This window comes from Physella acuta, unplaced genomic scaffold (genome assembly GCF_028476545.2).
Source record: "Physella acuta isolate Inbredline_101_S28 unplaced genomic scaffold, ASM2847654v3 ptg000830l, whole genome shotgun sequence".
Taxonomy (NCBI): Eukaryota; Metazoa; Mollusca; class Gastropoda; family Physidae; genus Physella; species Physella acuta.
This window is the reverse complement of record NW_026732348.1, coordinates 261,984-280,080: the sequence shown is the minus strand read 5'-3', so window position 1 is coordinate 280,080 and position 18,097 is coordinate 261,984. Positions and strand designations below refer to the sequence as shown.

Below are 18,097 nucleotides of genomic sequence, written 5' to 3'. Positions count from 1 at the left end.
GCATAGGGTGACACCAAATTTCAGTTCTTTTAATATATCCTACATGTAGTTGTTGGCAGCGGGGGTAGTTTCTTTCAGGCACCTCCTAGGGGGGGGGAGGAACAGCGTCTACCGCCCCCCCTCCTTGAACGAAATATAATTTAAATAGAAATTATATAATATATACTTTTACCAGTGTATCCCCCCCCCCTCCACGAAAAAAAATCAAGTGCCCTCCTTCCCCAAAGAATATAAAAAGTCTGAAAAAAACCCACTGGGGGGGGGGGGGATAACAACCTGGGTTACCCCATCGGGTATCACTCGACCTAATGTCCCCCACTGTATCACCACACCGAAGCACGGTTGATATCTACACAGAAATGGATCGTAACCTAACCATGGACGTCAGTTCTCTACAGACGTATGTTTCAAACAAGCCGACACTATCACGATATCTGGCTATTTACATGCGATTTTTCCAATGCTAAACTATTCAGACCCAAACGTGTCTGGGTCTTGGCTTTCATCCACAGGAAGTGACGTCACAATTGCTGCCTTGATTTTGCATAAGCTGAGTTGTGTTATACACTGACATTGACAATCGGAGTGTTTACATTTTGTTCCTTAATAATGAGTTGACAGAACAAAATCGAATTTTTAAAAATCCATTATACTAATGTACCTTAGTCTAGCCCCGAGGCGTAGCGACCCTTCCCGGCGCCCGGGGACAAACTTTCAATTTGGCGCCCCCTCGGGATCAACCTTTCAATTTTCGATTTGCACCCCCCCCCCCCCAAACTTTCTATTTGCACCCCCCCCCCTCATATATTTTATATACATATATATAAAGCAAAAATGCAGCTAAAATGAGATTGTAATTTGTTTTTCCAACCCATTTTGGCGCCCCCTAAGGTCGGCGCCCGCGGACATATGTACCCCCGCCCCCCCCCCCCCCCCCATCGCTACGCCTCTGGTCTAGCCTTAATCCTGACTCAAGCATTGACCCTAAACTAACATTAGCAGCGATGATAGCATGAAAAAAAGTCCACAAACAATGTGATGCGCTGCCGAATATCTTGTTGCCTTTTTATTTTAATAAAAGCCATTGGTTGACAATCCTGACACTTTTAGCTGCAGCTTTATTTGAAAGATAACACTCAATCAACCTATCAAAGGTGCACTCGGTTCCCTTGTCAATCAGATTTTATAAACACGTCCGTGTCGAGTTCCGTGACGTGACCCCTGGCATGATGTGACGTGGTCAAGTTACCTGTGGCCAGCCCTAGGACTTTACTTGTATAAGCCCTCATGGCAACTAGATTCTGGGCAAGTTTAACGCTTGTATAAGCCCTCACGGCAACTAGATTCTGGGCAAGTTTAAGCACTTGTATAAGCCCTCACGGCAACTAGATTCTGGGCAAGTTTAAGCACTTGTATAAGCCCTCACAGCATCTAGATTCTGGGCAAGTTTAACGCTTGTATAAACATGCAAGGGATCTAGATTTTGGGCAAGTCACTTGTATAAGCCCCCAAGGCATTTAGAGCTAGATTCTGGGCAAGTTTAACGCTTGTATAAGCCTGCAAAGGATCTAGACTTTGGACAAGTTTAAACACTCTGTATAAGTCTTCAATACATTTAGATTTTTTGGCAACTTCAGATTCTGAGAAAGTCACTTGTTTAAGCCTTGAGATATCTAGATGTTTGGCAGCTTTAGCCACTTTATAAGCCTGCAATGGATCTAGATTTTGTGCAAGTCACTTGTATAAGCCTTCGAGGCAATCTAGATTCCGAGCAACTTTAACGCTTGTATAGGCCTACAAGTATCTAAATATTAGGCAAGAACCGCTCAAGGCGCCTAGACTATGGGCAGTAGCGTCACAAGGCGGGGCTGTGGGGTGCGGTTTGCACCCGTTGACACCGTTTACACGGTGACACTAAATCGTTTTTTTAATTTAAAAAAAAATGAATTTCTACTTATGTCTTAATCTAGAACTGACCCCAACATCTAAAATTATTTTGTCACCCCCACCCTTCTCTTCTTACCACAGGGTGATACCAAATGGCTTTTTAAAAAAAAAAATTCTTTAAAAAAAATGAATTTCTATTAATGTCTTTATCTATAACTGACCCCCACATCTGAAATTATTTTGTCACCCCTCTCTCCCCCCCCCCTTTTTACCACAGGGTGACACCACATCGTTTTTTTTTTTAAATTTTCTTTAAAAAATTGAATTTCTACTAATGTCTTAATCTAGAACTGACTCCCTACATCTAAAATTATTTTGTCACCACCCCCTTTTTACCACAGGTGGGCCTATGTCTGGTGGTCTGGTGTGCGTGTGGTCTCATCTCCCTGATCGGCGCCCTGTGTTACGCCGAACTGGGGACCACCATCACGCGGTCGGGTGGCGACTACGCTTACATCAGGGAGGCGTTCGGGCCGCTCATGGCTTTTCTGCAGCTGTGGGTAAGTAGACGTGGACTTTTTAACGCTAAAATTAGCACCTTAATTGGAACGTCAATTAGTGCGGGCCTTATCGCTTTTTTAAACAAGTTTTTCATTTAACCTAATTAACAACATAATAAAGCAATAAATCACATTTTATTTAATTATATAATGATTTCATGTACTGTTACACTGGGGTAAAAAAAAATACCTTTTCGATGCATAATGTTCGTGTTTTTACTATAGACACCCAGCACCTAATAAATATATCTCTACATGTTTGTTAACCCATTATTAGCTGTGTACTCTAACATTTGTCAGAAACGCATTGATAAACTGGATGTAACTACATATACAAATAAACTCTGTTACCCGCCCCTATTTCTGCCAGATAGCTAATATTTGGTACGAGAGTTTCTTTTAGGCCTCTATCCGGGGACACTGCCCCCCCCCCCCCCCCCGAGCAACTCCCACCCCCGGACGAAACAAACATATAGAATGTATAGAAAAAAAATATATCTTCTCCCTTGGGAAATATAAGTTATGCCACTGTGCCCCCCCCCTCTCTCCCGGAGAAAAAATGTCTGAAAGAAACTCTGTTAGGTACACGCCCGAATATCAGACAGATACTGCTTAATTCGGTGGAGCCTCGATTTTTAATCAAAATCCAACCTTAAACAAATCTCAAACACCATCTTAAATAAAACTGCTACTTCATATTCTAGATTAAATAGTGACTCTAACACAACTTATTTCGTAATTAAACTAATAAAAAACGTATTCATATTTACATATTTACAAGGGATACAATTAATCGAACACGGTGCCTTAAATGCATTAGCTCTATGTTTTTTCTTTCTAATATTCTGACGACCTAATGTTAAAATAAAATGTCACCAGTTTGTTTTACGGCTGTTTTTTTTTTTAAATATGAAGAATAATATTTGCATTTTTTTTTACATTGCGATGGCTTTTATGGTATTTAATAAACTCAGTATTATAGTTGATATACTGCATGTATTTATATCCAAACTCGAATTACGCCCATGCAGAGTTTCTTCCAGGCATGTCTGCGGGGGGAGGGGGGGGGTCTATCGAAGAAATTCTACCGCCCCCCCCCCCCCCCCGAACGAAATTAAATTTATATAGAAAATATATACTTTTAACAGTATCCGCTCCCCCGAAATATTAGTCCGCCCCCCCCCCCCCCCCCCCCCGAAAATTTCAAGTACCCCCATCCCCGGAGAAAAAAGTCTGGAAGAAACACTGCCATGGTACCCTGAATTTTAAAGGCACAAAATGACTTGTATATTTTGCAATATATAAACAATCCTTGGATTATATATATATATATATATATATATATATATATATATATATATATATATATATTTATATATATATTTATATATATATATATAATATATAGTTTCATGGGCGCCTCATAACTTCAGTCTAAAGCTAAATGCACTCCTGCTATTACTTTAAAAAAATAATTAGGACAGTAGGTATTGGCAAATTGATAGTGTATGCATTGAACAGTTATAAACAGTTTTTCTTTCATGTCCATCGCCGCCCACACAAATGTAAATACGTAAATTTGAATGCCACGTTGATGGGCTGTAAATAGTCGTCCTATCACCCTTATGTGGGCGTCGCTAATGGCGGGGGGGGGGGGCATGGTGGGAGGGGTGTCCTGTTTAATTCATGTAACAGGTGGTCATGGTTAAATAAAATTGTGGATTATTAAAGTGTTGGGATTATCCTTGGCTTTGACACCTTGCCGGTATTGTGTGGGAAGAATCTTCTAGACTGTAACCCTGACCTGTGCTTTCTGGGTGGTTTTTTTGGGTTAAGCTCTATTAGAATAATTGCTTGTTTTGTTTTTCTCCACTGTAACCTTTAAGCCCGGCTTTAAAAAAAGGAAATTTAATCTCTCACATGGACTAAGTGAACTGTCATTTACTAACATATGGGTGGGGTGGTAGAGCTCACGACTGCTTGCCCAGAGAGTCTCGAGTTCAGATCCTGGGGTCACGGCCGGAGGACCTTTTCTGGGTTCACCCAGCTATAGTGGGTACCTGAGGGACAGCACAGGCCTCTGTTCATAGAACTGACTGCACTATCCCTTTTATATGCCGCGGTGTCTGAAACATGAACTCTACTTCAACTGCCTCATTGGCCCCCCAGGGTAGCTAAGATACTTATAACGGTATGGATGGAGTGGTGGCAAGGTACGGTGTGGTTGGATGGTAAGATTATGACTGCAGACCCGAAAATCTCGAGTTCGGATCCCGGGTTCGAGTGTGTAGCACGTACCTGAGTCCACCCAGCTATGATGGGTACCTGACTCACGTTATGGAAAATGACAGTCCGCTGTATTCCGCACTAGCCCTTTATAAACCTAGGTCACAGAAACAGATGAACTCTACTTCATCCGCTTTATTGGCCTGCAGGGTAGCTAGCACTGATAAGGGTTTGCATGAAGTGGCAAATAGTTTTAATTGGACCCGTGAGAATAGTCGCGATAATTGTGTTTAAATTAGATTGACCGTTAAGTGTACCCCTCTCCGTACAGGTTAAGTGGGCGTCAATGTACCCCCTCACCATTAGGTTATAGTTTTTATATTTGATGTACTTCAATAAATCAATGGTTACCCGACTTTTGTTAAGGAAAAAATAAAGAGATGACTGGGCATAGTGCTGACCACACCATCCCTTCTTGCCGAGGTCAAGAAACATGTGAGCTCTACTTCATCTCCCCTTTGGATCGTTAAGTCTGAAAAGGAAACTTGACTTTTTAAAAAAAATACATCAATTCCTGATCTTATCTTCTTCTTTCTTAGTTATATTTATATCGGAGGATCCAGACAACTAGTCCAACTTCTTGGACAAATTGGACTATGGTCTCATGATCTGCGGGCACCACACACAGTTTATCACTGGGGTCTTGTCTTCGATACTTGCGATTTTATTGCGTTCGATATATCATCTCCTTCTATGTAGCACCTGTCCACATTTACAAAACAAGGTAACTGTGTTCACATTTTCAAATCAAATTAAATGTTTCCATATTTTCAAAACAAGTTAAATATTTCCACATTTTCAAAACAAGGTAAATTTTTCCACATTTTGAAAACAAGTTAAATCTTTCCACATATTCAAAACAAGGTAAATTTTTCTACATTTTCAAAACAAGTTAAATTTTTCCACATTTTCAAAACCAGGTTAATGAGTGTCCAGATTTTGAGAACAAGGTAAATGTATTCAACACAAAAAAATCTCTTTGCCCACACAGCTGTCGAGATATTTGGGACTCGGCAGTTTAAAAAATTTTTTTTTTACATTCATTAGACGAGAGGTCAAGGTTGTCCTACTAAAAAAATAAATAATGAAGACAGCGGTTTTGTAATTCGAGTCGTGTCTGACACTGTCCTTATCTGTAGGATGTGCTGGATCAGTGGTTCTTAAACTTGGGTTAGATCGAACCCCAGTAGATCGGTGAGTTAGTCTTATGGGTTTGGTGAGTGTTAGGGGTTTGGTGAGTTAGTCTTAGGGGTTCGGTGAGTTAGTCTTAGGGGTTCGGCGAGTTAGTCTTATGGGTTTGGTGAGTGTTAGGGGTTTGGTGAGTTAGTCTTAGGGGTTCGGTGTCTTAGGGGTTCGATGAGTTAGTCTTAGGGGTTTGGTGAGTGTTAGGGGTTTGGTGAGTTAGTCTTAGGGGTTCAGTGTCTTAGGAATTCGGTGAGTTAGTCTTAGGAGTTCGGTGTCTGAGGGGTTCGGTGATTTAGTCTTAAGGGTTCGTTGAGTTAGTCTTAGGGGTTTCGGTGAGTTAGTCTTAGGGGTTCGGTGAGTTAGTCTTAAGGGGTTCGGTGAGTAAGTCATAGGAGATCAGTGTCTTAAGGGTTCGATGAGTTAGTCTTTAGGATTCGGCGGAGGTCAAGACACAAACCCGAATCATATGATTCACGATCGGATTTTGTGGCGGCGGACTATAGCACACTATTAGGAAGGGTTCGTCGAATCCGCATAAGAAACTGCTGGGGCTCGATACCTTCAAAAAGGTTGAGAACCGCTGCATTTGGTCAGAGAAGGTTCGGATCACGCGTGGAGACTAATATTCGATTCTTTTCAGTTACAAGAATTGTTTTGGGTTGTGGGAAATTAATGAAAAAAAAAACAACAAAAGAATTTTTTTATTTAGGGGGGGGGGGGCGGAGGGGGGGGGGGAAGAAAGTGGGGACTGCTGTCAGCCAAGCACTCGGTAACAATCCTCCCATTGTTGTTGTATAACGGGTCTTCTCACTCCTTGTGGCGAGGAATTCGGACTTTGGTGTCAAAAAAGATAATCCATCCGAGGGGGGGGGGGGGGGGAAAGAGTGTGACAGGAGTTACTTTTAAAGTTTAAATAAAATGAAGAAAAAGTTTATTTTCTTTAGGATTTGGCTACTCGGAAAGGGTTGGTTTAGGCGCATTGTTACGCTATCTTTTGTGTGGATGATGGGGGGGGGGGGGGGGGGGGTCGGTTGGGTTTTTTGTGACTTGTGCCAATAGGTGGGGGAGGGGTGGGTGTAAATCTCCTTTATCTATGGATACATGTAGACCTATTTTTAAAAAAAAGTGTAATGGGTTATTGTGTTTAATAAAATGCATGTTGGAATGTGCCAAACTGAGGATCGTTTGTAATTTATATTCAAGTTATATATCCACTCAACACAGCTAGAAGACCATTACAATAAAGACAGTCCGACCGTTTAACACAGCTTGACGTCATATGTTATTTTTACGGTCTCCTAATTTAAATATTGGTCTAGCATCGATTCATAGCGACATTGTTGGCGTGTTAACTGTAGCGTGGCTCTCCCCTTGTGTTAAGAGTTGTTATTGTAATTGTGAAAACCGTTTGATACGGACGAAAGCTGTTTGCTGAATCCTGTTTTTTTTTATCTATGTAACAGGTGCTAGTGGATGCCCTCACATAGCTGCAGGTCAATATCGACTCGTATATGGTTCAAGTTCGTCACGAATATAGAAATTATAGCACGGTATTGTTAAATATAGAAAACGCTGTATGCTTTGAAGTCTTTATTAAAGGGGTCCATGTAGTTTTTAACCCCTCTGTGGGATAGGAGGAGGGGGAGGGGGAGGAGCTGAAATATCTAGATAGTCACTTATCCTATCTGTTAAGTATCCCTCTTTGTTGTAGTGATGTCAAGTAGCGCTGGGTTATTTTTACAAGCTTATATTTAACTTGCTTCCGCATACTTGCCTTTGAAGTGCCTTTTTGTCTTCTTCCGTCATGGATCGAAACTGCCGAGCGTAATTTCGACCACTTCTAACTGACCGATTCGTTTCAAACTTTGCACGTGGGCCAAGACCCGTTGACAATGCCGTCTGACATAAAATTTGACTTTGATGCATAATTATTAATCTGTATTCATTTAATACAGTAGCGTGTTTTTTTTTAAACCTCTAGGTGGAGGTCGGGGTGTGGCTAATTTTGCACCCATGATGCATTTCGGAGATCTGCAGTCACTAGGTCACCAATCTCGCGCAATCAGTAAAGGAAAAAAAAAAAGGGTTTCAGGCAGATTTAAAAACGAAAAAAGATTCCCATCTCTTATATCCAACACAATTGTCTTTTTCTCGTGACGTGTTTAGAGTCTGCAGTGTCATAAACTTAGCCGTAGCCTTGAGCGTGCGATTTATTATTGAGCGTGGATTTATTATTGCCCACAGACCGTATCTCTAGTTTGAGCTGCATCATTTTAATACCTGAGCTACAATGCATACGTCTTCTTGTTACTTAATGTTTATCCGGGAGCAGGACATGACACTCTCCCCGTCAATTATCCCATCCCGGGCATAATCCCCGAAGCTATTACCCCCCTCCCCCTCCACGTCTCTTGACATTTACTCCTCCCCCCACCCATGTAGGGATAAGTTAGGGCTAGGGTTAAGGCTAGTGTCAGGACCAGGGTTAGATGTAGGTTTAGAGTTTGGGTTAGGGTCAGTGTTTCTTCCAGACTTTTTTCTCCGGGGGGGGGGGGGGCACTTGAAATTTTCGGGGGGGGGGGGGGCGGACACTGTTAAAAGTATATATTTTCTATATAAATTATATAAATTTCATATCGTTCGGGGGGCGGTCGATTTTTTTTTCGGGGAGGGGGGGGGGGGCGAAGAGATGCCTGGAAGAAAATCTGGTTAGGGTTCTTTAGCAGTTTTTCAGTTATTTAGTCGTTGCATCATTCTTGAATTATTCGCCCCCCTCCCTAATACAGTTACACAATTTGACATGCCATTTGAGTTTAGAACGTCAACTTTATGATAGATCCTATATAAAACGTCGACCAGATTATCATTTTAAAAAAAGTAGATCTAAAGTACTTCACGTAGGCCTAGTTTTCTGCCGCGTATAGTTAAAAATGTCGGCAAGACTTTGAGAGGAACTAACTCAACAAAATTAAATCAGTTGCTACTAAATAAAACAAGAGTAATTCCTGCGTTTAAATGACGGAAATTTGTTTTACAAAAAAATGTGAATGACTGATTTTCCTTTTTCTCCAGGTGAACTTGATTGTGATCATTTTCCTTTTTTCTCCAGGTGAACTTGATTGTGATCAGATTTTCCTTTTTCTCCAGGTGAACTTGATTGTGATCATTTTCCTTTTTTCTCCAGGTGAACTTGATTGTGATCAGATTTTTCCTTTTTTCTCCAGGTGAACTTGATTGTCATCATTTTCCTTTTTCTCCAGGTGAACTTGATTGTGATCAGATTTTCCTTTTTTCTCCAGGTGAACTTGATTGTGATAAGATTTTCCCTTTTTCTCCAGGTGAACTTGATTGTGATCAGGCCGACGGCGCAGGCCATCGTGGCCTTGACCTTCGCCTACTACATGCTCCAGCCCATCTTCCCGGACTGCAACCCCCCGCAGGTGGCCACCCGACTTCTGGCCGCCCTCTGTATCAGTAAGTCTGCCCTTTCTGCCCTCTGTCTGCCCATACTGCCCTCTATGTGCCATTAAGTCTGCCTTTTCTGCCCTCCTTCTGCCCTCCTTCTGCAAATACTGCCCTCCTTCTGCCAGTAAGTCAGCCTTTTCTGCCCTTACTGTCTCTTCCCTCCCTCTGCCAATATCACCTTCCATGTGCCAGTAGGTCTTCCCAACCCGTGCTGCCCAGTGTATCTTCCAGACTTTTTTTCTCCAGGGGGGGGGGGGGGCGGACAAATTTCCGGGGGGGGGGGGCGAACACTGTTAAAAGTATATATTTTCTATATAAATTCCATTTCGTTCGGGGGGGGGGGGTAGACCTACTTCGCCCCACCCCCGAAGAGATCCCTGGGAAAAACTCTGATGCTGCCCTCCCCTGTATTAGTCAGTCTGCCTTCTGCCCAAACCGCCATCCATGTGCCAGTAAGTCTGCCCTTTCTGCCCTCTGTACCAACCAGTCTGCCCTTTTTGTCCTCATCTGTAATCAAACCATCAACTTCCGGTGTGCTATTTTAAAATCTGAGCTAATCAGACGTAGTACTTTAGTCACATTAAATTACAGTCCACTTATAGAATTAAATAGAAATTGATGATTTTTCCTTCTGTTTTTTTTTAAAGTGCTGCAGTATAATTAGCAAGTAGTGTAGAAAAACAAAAACGCTATTAAAAACTATTAAATTAAGTTGGAGGCGTGTACTGTTGAGAGCAGTGCGTCATGCTTGACCTGATAAGTTATCTTAGTTACTTCTGTCCGTTTTTTAAAAGACATTACATAATACATTAGATGGCTGTCAGTTAAGTGTTTTCACAGTTTTTGGAAGCCATTTGTAATGTTAACACCCGCTTGTCTTGTTATTAACGGTCCTTGCCGCTTGCATCAATCACATACATGCTCCATACAGAATCTCTACAACCAAAATGTTTTTTTTTTGCTGTGCCACCATCATGTATCATCCAAAACTGACCAGAAAATTTTAGTCCACCCCCCTTCCCCTTCTATGGTCGCACCTCGTCATAAAAAGCTAGAACCCCCCCCCCCCCCTCCCTTTCTACTTACGGCAAAGCCCAATCCATCCCTCGCTCAATTTGAAAATCTGATTCCAGGGAAGCGATATTTTCTGACAGTACTCACCTAGTAGATGGCAATTTCCCTTTTCTTAGCTACATTTTCCCCCCACCCACCGTTCTCTACCCCCTACCGACCTCATTGGTTATCTTTGTCGACACTAGACGTATTGTTACTGTGGTAACTGATCGATTATTTGCTACTTGATCAAACGATAAACATGATTTCTGATGATCAGTTCACTAGAATTCGAGCGAAAAAAAGACAGTATTGTAAGCCGCCGTATGAAATGTAAATACACCCTGACGATACCATCACACACTGACGTTGATGACAGTGGCGTAGCTAGGGGAGGGTGGGTGGGGCGGCCGCTTAATGAAGCGCCAAAGGGGGTTGAAAAGAAATTAAGAAGTCCTTTTAAGCTGAAGTATTGAATTATACTCATTCAAAGTGTGGCATCATAGCTAAAGTTAGTGACTGGAAAAAAGCGCCACCAATTTTTTCAACTGGGTGGGGGGCGCTTTTTCACTAACATGAATAAATATAATTTTGATGGAAGGGGGGGGGGGGGCACACAATTAATAGTTCGTCCTGGGCGCCGGAATGGGTAGCTACGCCTTTGGTTGATGATTCCCCCTACACCCACCTCCATGCGGACGATTCCCCTCCCCCACACTCCTCCCACACACACAAAACTGACCCACACCAGTGATTGTTTTGTTGTTTTGCGCGGCAAGCGACTTGATCAGAATGTATCGAGAACGGCTGAGCGTGTGTGCTACCCCCACGCCGAGTCGCCTGTTTTATATGCATGAGATTTTAACACCGTGAGCTATCTACGTCTGGGGTTTCCCGCTAGTTGTAGTCCGATATCTTGTTTGTTTCGTCGTTTTTTTTTCGCTATGTAGATTCGTGTTTTTAAATGAGCCGAATTTTTTTATTGGGCTGAATCTGCTAAGTAAGAAATGGAAGATAGTATTGTGCAATATATTAGCGTGGCTTATTGCTATTAATGAGATGGGGGTGGGGGTTTCGTTAGTGCAGTGGTTCTTAACCTGGGCTCGATTAAACACCAGGGGTTCGGCGAGCCAGTCTCAGGGGTTCGGCGTTGACCAAGACACACGCCCGACTTAAATGAATCACGATCGGATTTTGTCAGAACGAACAATAGAATTATTGAAAAGGGTTCAATGAATGCGCATAAGAAACTAGTGGGGTTCGGTACCACAAAAAAAAGTTAAGAACCACTGCTTTAGTGTCTATTATCTGTTAGCTTAGTTATAAGATTATGGGGGCTCGGAGAATAGCGTTATTTTGGTGTTAGATTTTATATATAAAAAATGAAAACACATTAATATAGATCTAGATCTGACGACTTCTTACTTAACGTGAACAGCTTGTACGAGGACAGTCAGGCTACATCCGTATTGAATACTTAATTATGTAGATTGGCGTGTTAATTAATGGATGGTGAAGAGCTTTTGTAAATTCACAGCCTTGTGGTTTTATAGTATCTTCCGTTTTTGTTTGCGGTGTATGTGATACGAACGTAGGGGTCGTCCATAAACGACGTCACATGCCTGGCGTGGGGAGGGGTTGGGGTGGAGGTGGGTTTTTTTTTTTGTGACGAAGTGAACAAATAGGAGTGGGTATACAAAACATGTGACGTGATATTTAATTTTAGAACAAAACAACTTAAACGTCAATTTACGTCAGATTTAAAACTATTTAAAGGGGGTTGGGGGGGGGGTGTTGGGACGTTGTGATAGGGTTAAAAACAAGTGGTTATAGAACATTGGGTATTGGTTTAGACTTGCAATGTTGTAAGCTTAAGGAAAGTAATCAAAACATGATTACGTAGTCGAGTATTACTGAATGTTCAATGAGAACATTTATCTTCATTTTTCTCTTCTTTTTTAAATGGGATAGATCCATATAGTATTCAGAACCTGTTTACAGAGAACTTGTGTAAACAATGTCTGTAGAGACTTGTATAGATCATGTCTTAGAACATATCGTTAGAACATTCAAGGGAACGGTGTTTTCAGCATCTGATTTGGCATCCCCCCCCACACACACACCACGTGTGCTGTGAACTTATAGGGTTTGATGGGTATCAAGGGGGTCGGCGTGGTCGAGTCGGTTAAGCCCATGTTAGCTAAACCGAAAAGTCTCGAGTTCGAACCCTTGGCAGATGAGGCTCGTTAGCTGGGGACAGCCACTCTTCTAGGAGAGACAACTCCAAAATCAAAGAACTGCTGCCTTGTAGTTTGTTCTTGGTTGGACAAAGGCTATGGAAGCAAATCCAAAAAAGAAAGGCAAGCTGAAATCGGAGTCAATAGCCTCAATGGCGCTTAACCAGTTGACACGTATCCTTTATTGTGATGGAGGCGTGTTGAAAAAAGTCTCCAGTTCAAACCCTCTGGCAGATATGGATTGATACCTTCCAACACTAACAATTAAGAATGAAGAAGAAAAAGATGGGTATCAAGGATATCTCATGTAACTCCATTGGAATTTTGGAACCCTAAATTTAATATATTGTACTCTTTACTTCATGCAAACCCAGCCTGTTATGAAAAATATTTACTGTAGTCTGAACAGTTGCTGATGATTATCAATGACATTTTTTTTTCTTTGATATTCTCACACATTGAGGAATAGAAATTCATGAGAGTTTAAAAAAAAATACAAAACTTAACAAGCATTAGTTCTTATTGATTTGGATTAATTAGGCTAATTACACCAGTGAGCTGCTGATTTAATGAATTGAGTTCTTAGAGTCCTCCTAATGACATCTAATCCTGTCATTTCATGATATGACACCTGATGGCTTCATATCTTGACATTCAAATGTCAACTACACACATAATGCCTCACAGGAAATCGATATACTGGTTTAGGAAGCAGGACATTCCCCCCCCCCCCCCCCGTCATTTACCCCAGATATTCCCTTCACCACTAACATTACAACAGAGCAGTTACCCCCCCCCCTGCAAATCACCCCCCCCCCCGTCAATTACCCCCAGACATTCCTCCCCTCCGACGTTACCACAGAGCAATTACCCCCCCCCCCTCCCTGCAAATTACCCCCCCCCCCCAGATGATTCCCCATGGTCATTTAGAGATAGATGCAATGTGGAGGATATGTTAGGGCTTGGGTTAGGATTAGTATAGGAGTTGGATATAGGTAATGGGTTAGATGTAGGTTTAGATTTGGGGTTAGGATTGGGGTTGGGGTTAAGGGTAATTATAGGTTTGGGGTTAGGGTTTGGGTCAGCTTACTTAAGTTTCTGGGTGTGGTGGTGGTGGTGGTGTGTGTGTGTGGGGGGGGGGGGGTCATTACCCTGTGGGGTAATCTACAGGGGTAATATAAGGGCTAACATTTGTGAAGGTTTATTTCTGTAAGGTACCCTAACATTTCTGAACATTTATTTCTCTAAGGTACCCTAACATTTCTGAACATTTATTTCTGTAAGGTACCCTAACATTTCTGAACATTTATTTCTGTAAGGTACCCTAACATTTGTGAACAGTTATTTCTGTAAGGTACCCTAACATTCGTGAACATTTATTTCTGTAAGGTACCCTAACATTCGTGAACGCCATGAGTGTGAGAGCGGCCACTAGGATCCAGGACATCTTCACGGCCGCCAAGCTGCTAGCCCTAGTCATCATCATCCTCACCGGTGTTGTGCTCATTGCTAAAGGTACAAAACTTGTCGTTTTGATCTACTACAGTACAGAAGTTTAAAAATATTTCGGGTGTCTCAAGTTCGGATTCTGGGTACATCACTGAGTCCACTAAGCTTTGACACATCAGGGAAAGTAATGTCGGCTGGGCATGGTGCTGACCACACTATCCGTTCATATTCCGAGGTGTCACTGAAACAGGTGAACTCTACTTCACCTACCCATGGACTGTAAGGTTTGAAGGGGTACCTTATATGTTATGTAAAAGTAAAGTTTCCCTTTCAAACCTGACGAGCTACGCGGCAAGTGAAGTAGAGTTTACTTGTTTCTGTGACCTCAGGGTAGTGTGGGGATGTTATGTAATAAAATGTTATTGCTGGAATAACTTGATGTATATGTTTGTAGAAATGAGTTGAAGCTTATCAATGTATCCCCCCAGGTTCAGTGGAACACCTGAACACAGCGTTCGAGGATACGAATCTCAGCGTGGGCAAGATATCCCTGGCATTTTATTCCGGACTGTTCGCCTATGCTGGCTGGTAGGTTCAGACGTGTGGTGTGTTTCATTGTCTGCCCTCACAACTATGTTTTGTACCTGTTTTACCCTTATATGTAATGTAGTTAGTAGATTTGTTGTTCTTACCTGTGTAGTGTTTTATACCTGTATGCTTACTTGATGTGCTTTGTACCTCTTATGTGTTTTGTATGTATGTTCTTACTTGTTAGATGCTTCGTACCCGTACTCGTAAGGTTCTTCATATTTATAAGGTGCATCATACCCATAATTGCTTTGTACTCATAAGGTGCTTTATCCCTGTAAGGTGCTTCATACCTAGAAGGTGCTTTGTACCTGTAAGGTGCTATGTACCTGTACGATACTTCATAGTTGTAAAGTGCTATTTTCCCATAAGGTGCTTTGTATCTATAAAGTGCTATATACCCATAAGGTGCTTTGTACCTTTTAAAATGCTATGTACCCCTAAGGTGCTTTTTACTTGTATCTCATGTCCCAATGTTTGTCCACACCATTTGTGTACACCAGCTGACCTTGTAATCCTCACCGCTGTCAACCCTCAGCCCACTGGTTGAGTTAGTAAATGCCGTTGCTGTTAACCTAAGAGCCCTGGTTTAAATCCTGCTTGCGCACTGCTTTGATAGATTTAAAAATTGTTTACTATTATTATTTAAAAGGGAACTTTATAATCTTAAATTATTCAAATTATTATTTTAAAAAAGTGCGTACTTATTGTTTCCCTAAAAATTCTCCCCCTTACATATTATTTTACACAGACCCACTTGATATGAAGCTGATGCATCAAATTCTGTCACATTAGTATTCAGTCAACAAATGGTTTTATAAAGTGCTTGTCAGAAATCATCTTCCCCATCCTCTTCCCATCCCCCCCTCCTCCCCCCTCCCCCCTCCCCCCAATTACACGCGGGGCAGTGTGCACATCAACAGATCAATAATTTCCTCATTACCTACACAGACATTGACGTCACTTGACCTTCGACATGACACCTTAAGCCCCATGTCCCCAAGTTAACCCTTTGGTTGTGAACGAGAAGCCTATACCAATCTTTGTTCATTGGTGGTTACGTTAGGGTTAATGGAGTTCATGTACATTGCTGCTAAAAATAAATGTTGGGTCTGATTTAGAGTTACATTCAAGCAGCTAAAAAAGGACATTTGTCATTTAAGAAAAGTACAGTTCCCTTTTCGAACCTGATGGTGCATGGTGCAAGTGAAGTAGAGTTCACCTGTTTCTGTGACCTCTGCATTTGATGGGAGAAGGTGGTTAGCACTAAACCCAGACGCCATTTTAGAATACTTATTTTAAAAAGTTGTTGTGAAAGATTACATTATTTTAAAAACCAAATGAGTTTTAAATTTCAAAGTTTTAGTGACTGTTATTTTTAAAAAAATCTATGATTAGTTAACTAACAAAAGTTATATACAAAAGTTATATACAGAAGGATGTTGTATGGTAACTATACATGTACATAATAAACATAGTTTGGCCATAGTCTAATATTTGTATTAAAGGGTTATGTGTATATATGTACACCAATGACATACAATGGCATAGTGCTGACCATACTATCCCGAGGTCACAGAAACAGGTGAACTCTACATCACTTGACCCATAGGCCATCAAGGTTCGAAAATGGGAATTTTATTTAACTTTACATGTCAGACAATGCCAATATAAATGAGCCTTCTTTAAAAAGGGAGTGTTAAATTAGTGGTAATAAACTAAACCTTTATACATCTTGCTAATATCAATGCTGACACTACCATAGCCCAAAAAAATCCTTCATTTCTGATCCTAACACTCTGCTTGATATTACAATAGTATGAACAAGTATTATACAAGCATTATACTAAAAACAAGTAGCGGAAATATTTAAGAAGAAAAATGAAATAAATATAAGCTAAAGTGTTAAACCATGGCTCTTGAACGCCACTCCAACCCATATTACTCAATATAACATAAACATATAAAGATAAACCACAACCCCATTCCCTATGTGTTAAGTAATATGTGCACATCTATAAAATTAATGAGTTGACTTGGAGCAATAAAACAATGATTAAATTAATGAGCTGGATTAATCTCCCACTACCTGGTGAGTTTCCCAGGTAAGATATAATCTGTCTACATCAGCCGTTAGGGGCAGGGCCAGGGATTAAGTCTTTAATCCCATTCAAGTCCAAACTGTATTTGAACTGTGGTTAATGGCATGACCCAGGGCAATGTGATCCAAGTGTGTATTTGAAATGCATAGAGTTGGATTGTCTGTGCCCTGTATGCTTTGCTCACTGGCCTGTAGGCATGTCTGCTTCAACTATCAGGGGAGGGGGGATGTGGGTGGGTGTTACTGTTCTATTTATAGAATTTTTAGGTTCTGAAAAAAATACTTTTTTAACATTTAAATTTTTTTTTTTTTAGTTTTAGATCTATACAGTTTGAGAGAATTATTAATAAAGTGTATTTATAATAATTAATGAAAAAGTAAATATGGCATATAAAAATAGATCAAAATAACCATTATGGAATGCAATAATGTTTCTGTTGGTGAACAGTTTTGTTTGTTATCTCACCCCTTAACTGGCCTGTAATAAAATGACAGTTGGGAAAAAGGTACATATGACTACTAGATCTATAGGACTAGATTAGGGCAGAGGTCGGCAACCTGCATCGTGCATGCTGCTCTTTTGATGTCAATTAGCATGTCTCTCCAGTTCCATAATAATTATATTCTTTTATTATAAAAACTAAAAAAAAATTATACTGTGAAAACAAAAAGAACTTTAAACAAAATTAAAAACAATGAGAATAGGTGGAGTAGAACATGGACAGCTGACAGCCGCTGGGCCCAAAACTATGCTATGGCCAGCCCCCTGGCAATGGTTCCATGCTTTCCACTACCAAAGTGCACATTAAAATGTTTGTGGCTCTTTAAAAATTCGGAAATTTTGTAGATTGGAAATTTAGGCACTTTAGTCTCAAAAGGTTTGCAGACCCCTGGGCTAGGGTTTTGGGTTATGTATTTTGTGATACCTGATGTAAGTGTGACAAGACAGTATGCAATTTAAAACCTGCATAGGCTTGTAGACACGCAGACAGTGTTGCTTTAAAATTATTCAGAATATTGAAATTTTCCTTAAGGCCCCTTTTCTTAACATTTAAAGAATTGTGGCACAATATTCTAATATTAAAAAAAAGTTATTTCTGAACTAGTAGTTATAATACATGTTGTTCAGGTAAAGGTGAATTGCTAAATATTTATCTCCCCTTTCCTTGCAGGAATTTTCTCAATTTTGTCACAGAAGAAATGATTGACCCATACAAGTGAGTTAGCACTAGCAGTTTTTTGTTTGCTTGAGCACTTGAACCATGAAGTATTTACCTCCCCTTAAT

At 40.9% G+C, this 18,097-nt stretch overlaps 1 protein-coding gene across 1 annotated transcript in view; it reads left to right on the top strand.

Moving 5' to 3' along the window:
* LOC131951816 (large neutral amino acids transporter small subunit 1) overlaps positions 1-18,097 on the top strand; it is a 29,518-nt gene that overhangs the window by 1,479 nt on the left and 9,942 nt on the right. Inside the window, exons 2-6 of the mRNA XM_059314218.1 lie at positions 2,289-2,447; positions 9,257-9,392; positions 14,063-14,188; positions 14,611-14,710; positions 17,984-18,028. Coding sequence (XP_059170201.1) covers positions 2,289-2,447; positions 9,257-9,392; positions 14,063-14,188; positions 14,611-14,710; positions 17,984-18,028 — 566 coding nt within the window. The remainder of the gene's footprint in view (positions 1-2,288; positions 2,448-9,256; positions 9,393-14,062; positions 14,189-14,610; positions 14,711-17,983; positions 18,029-18,097) is intronic.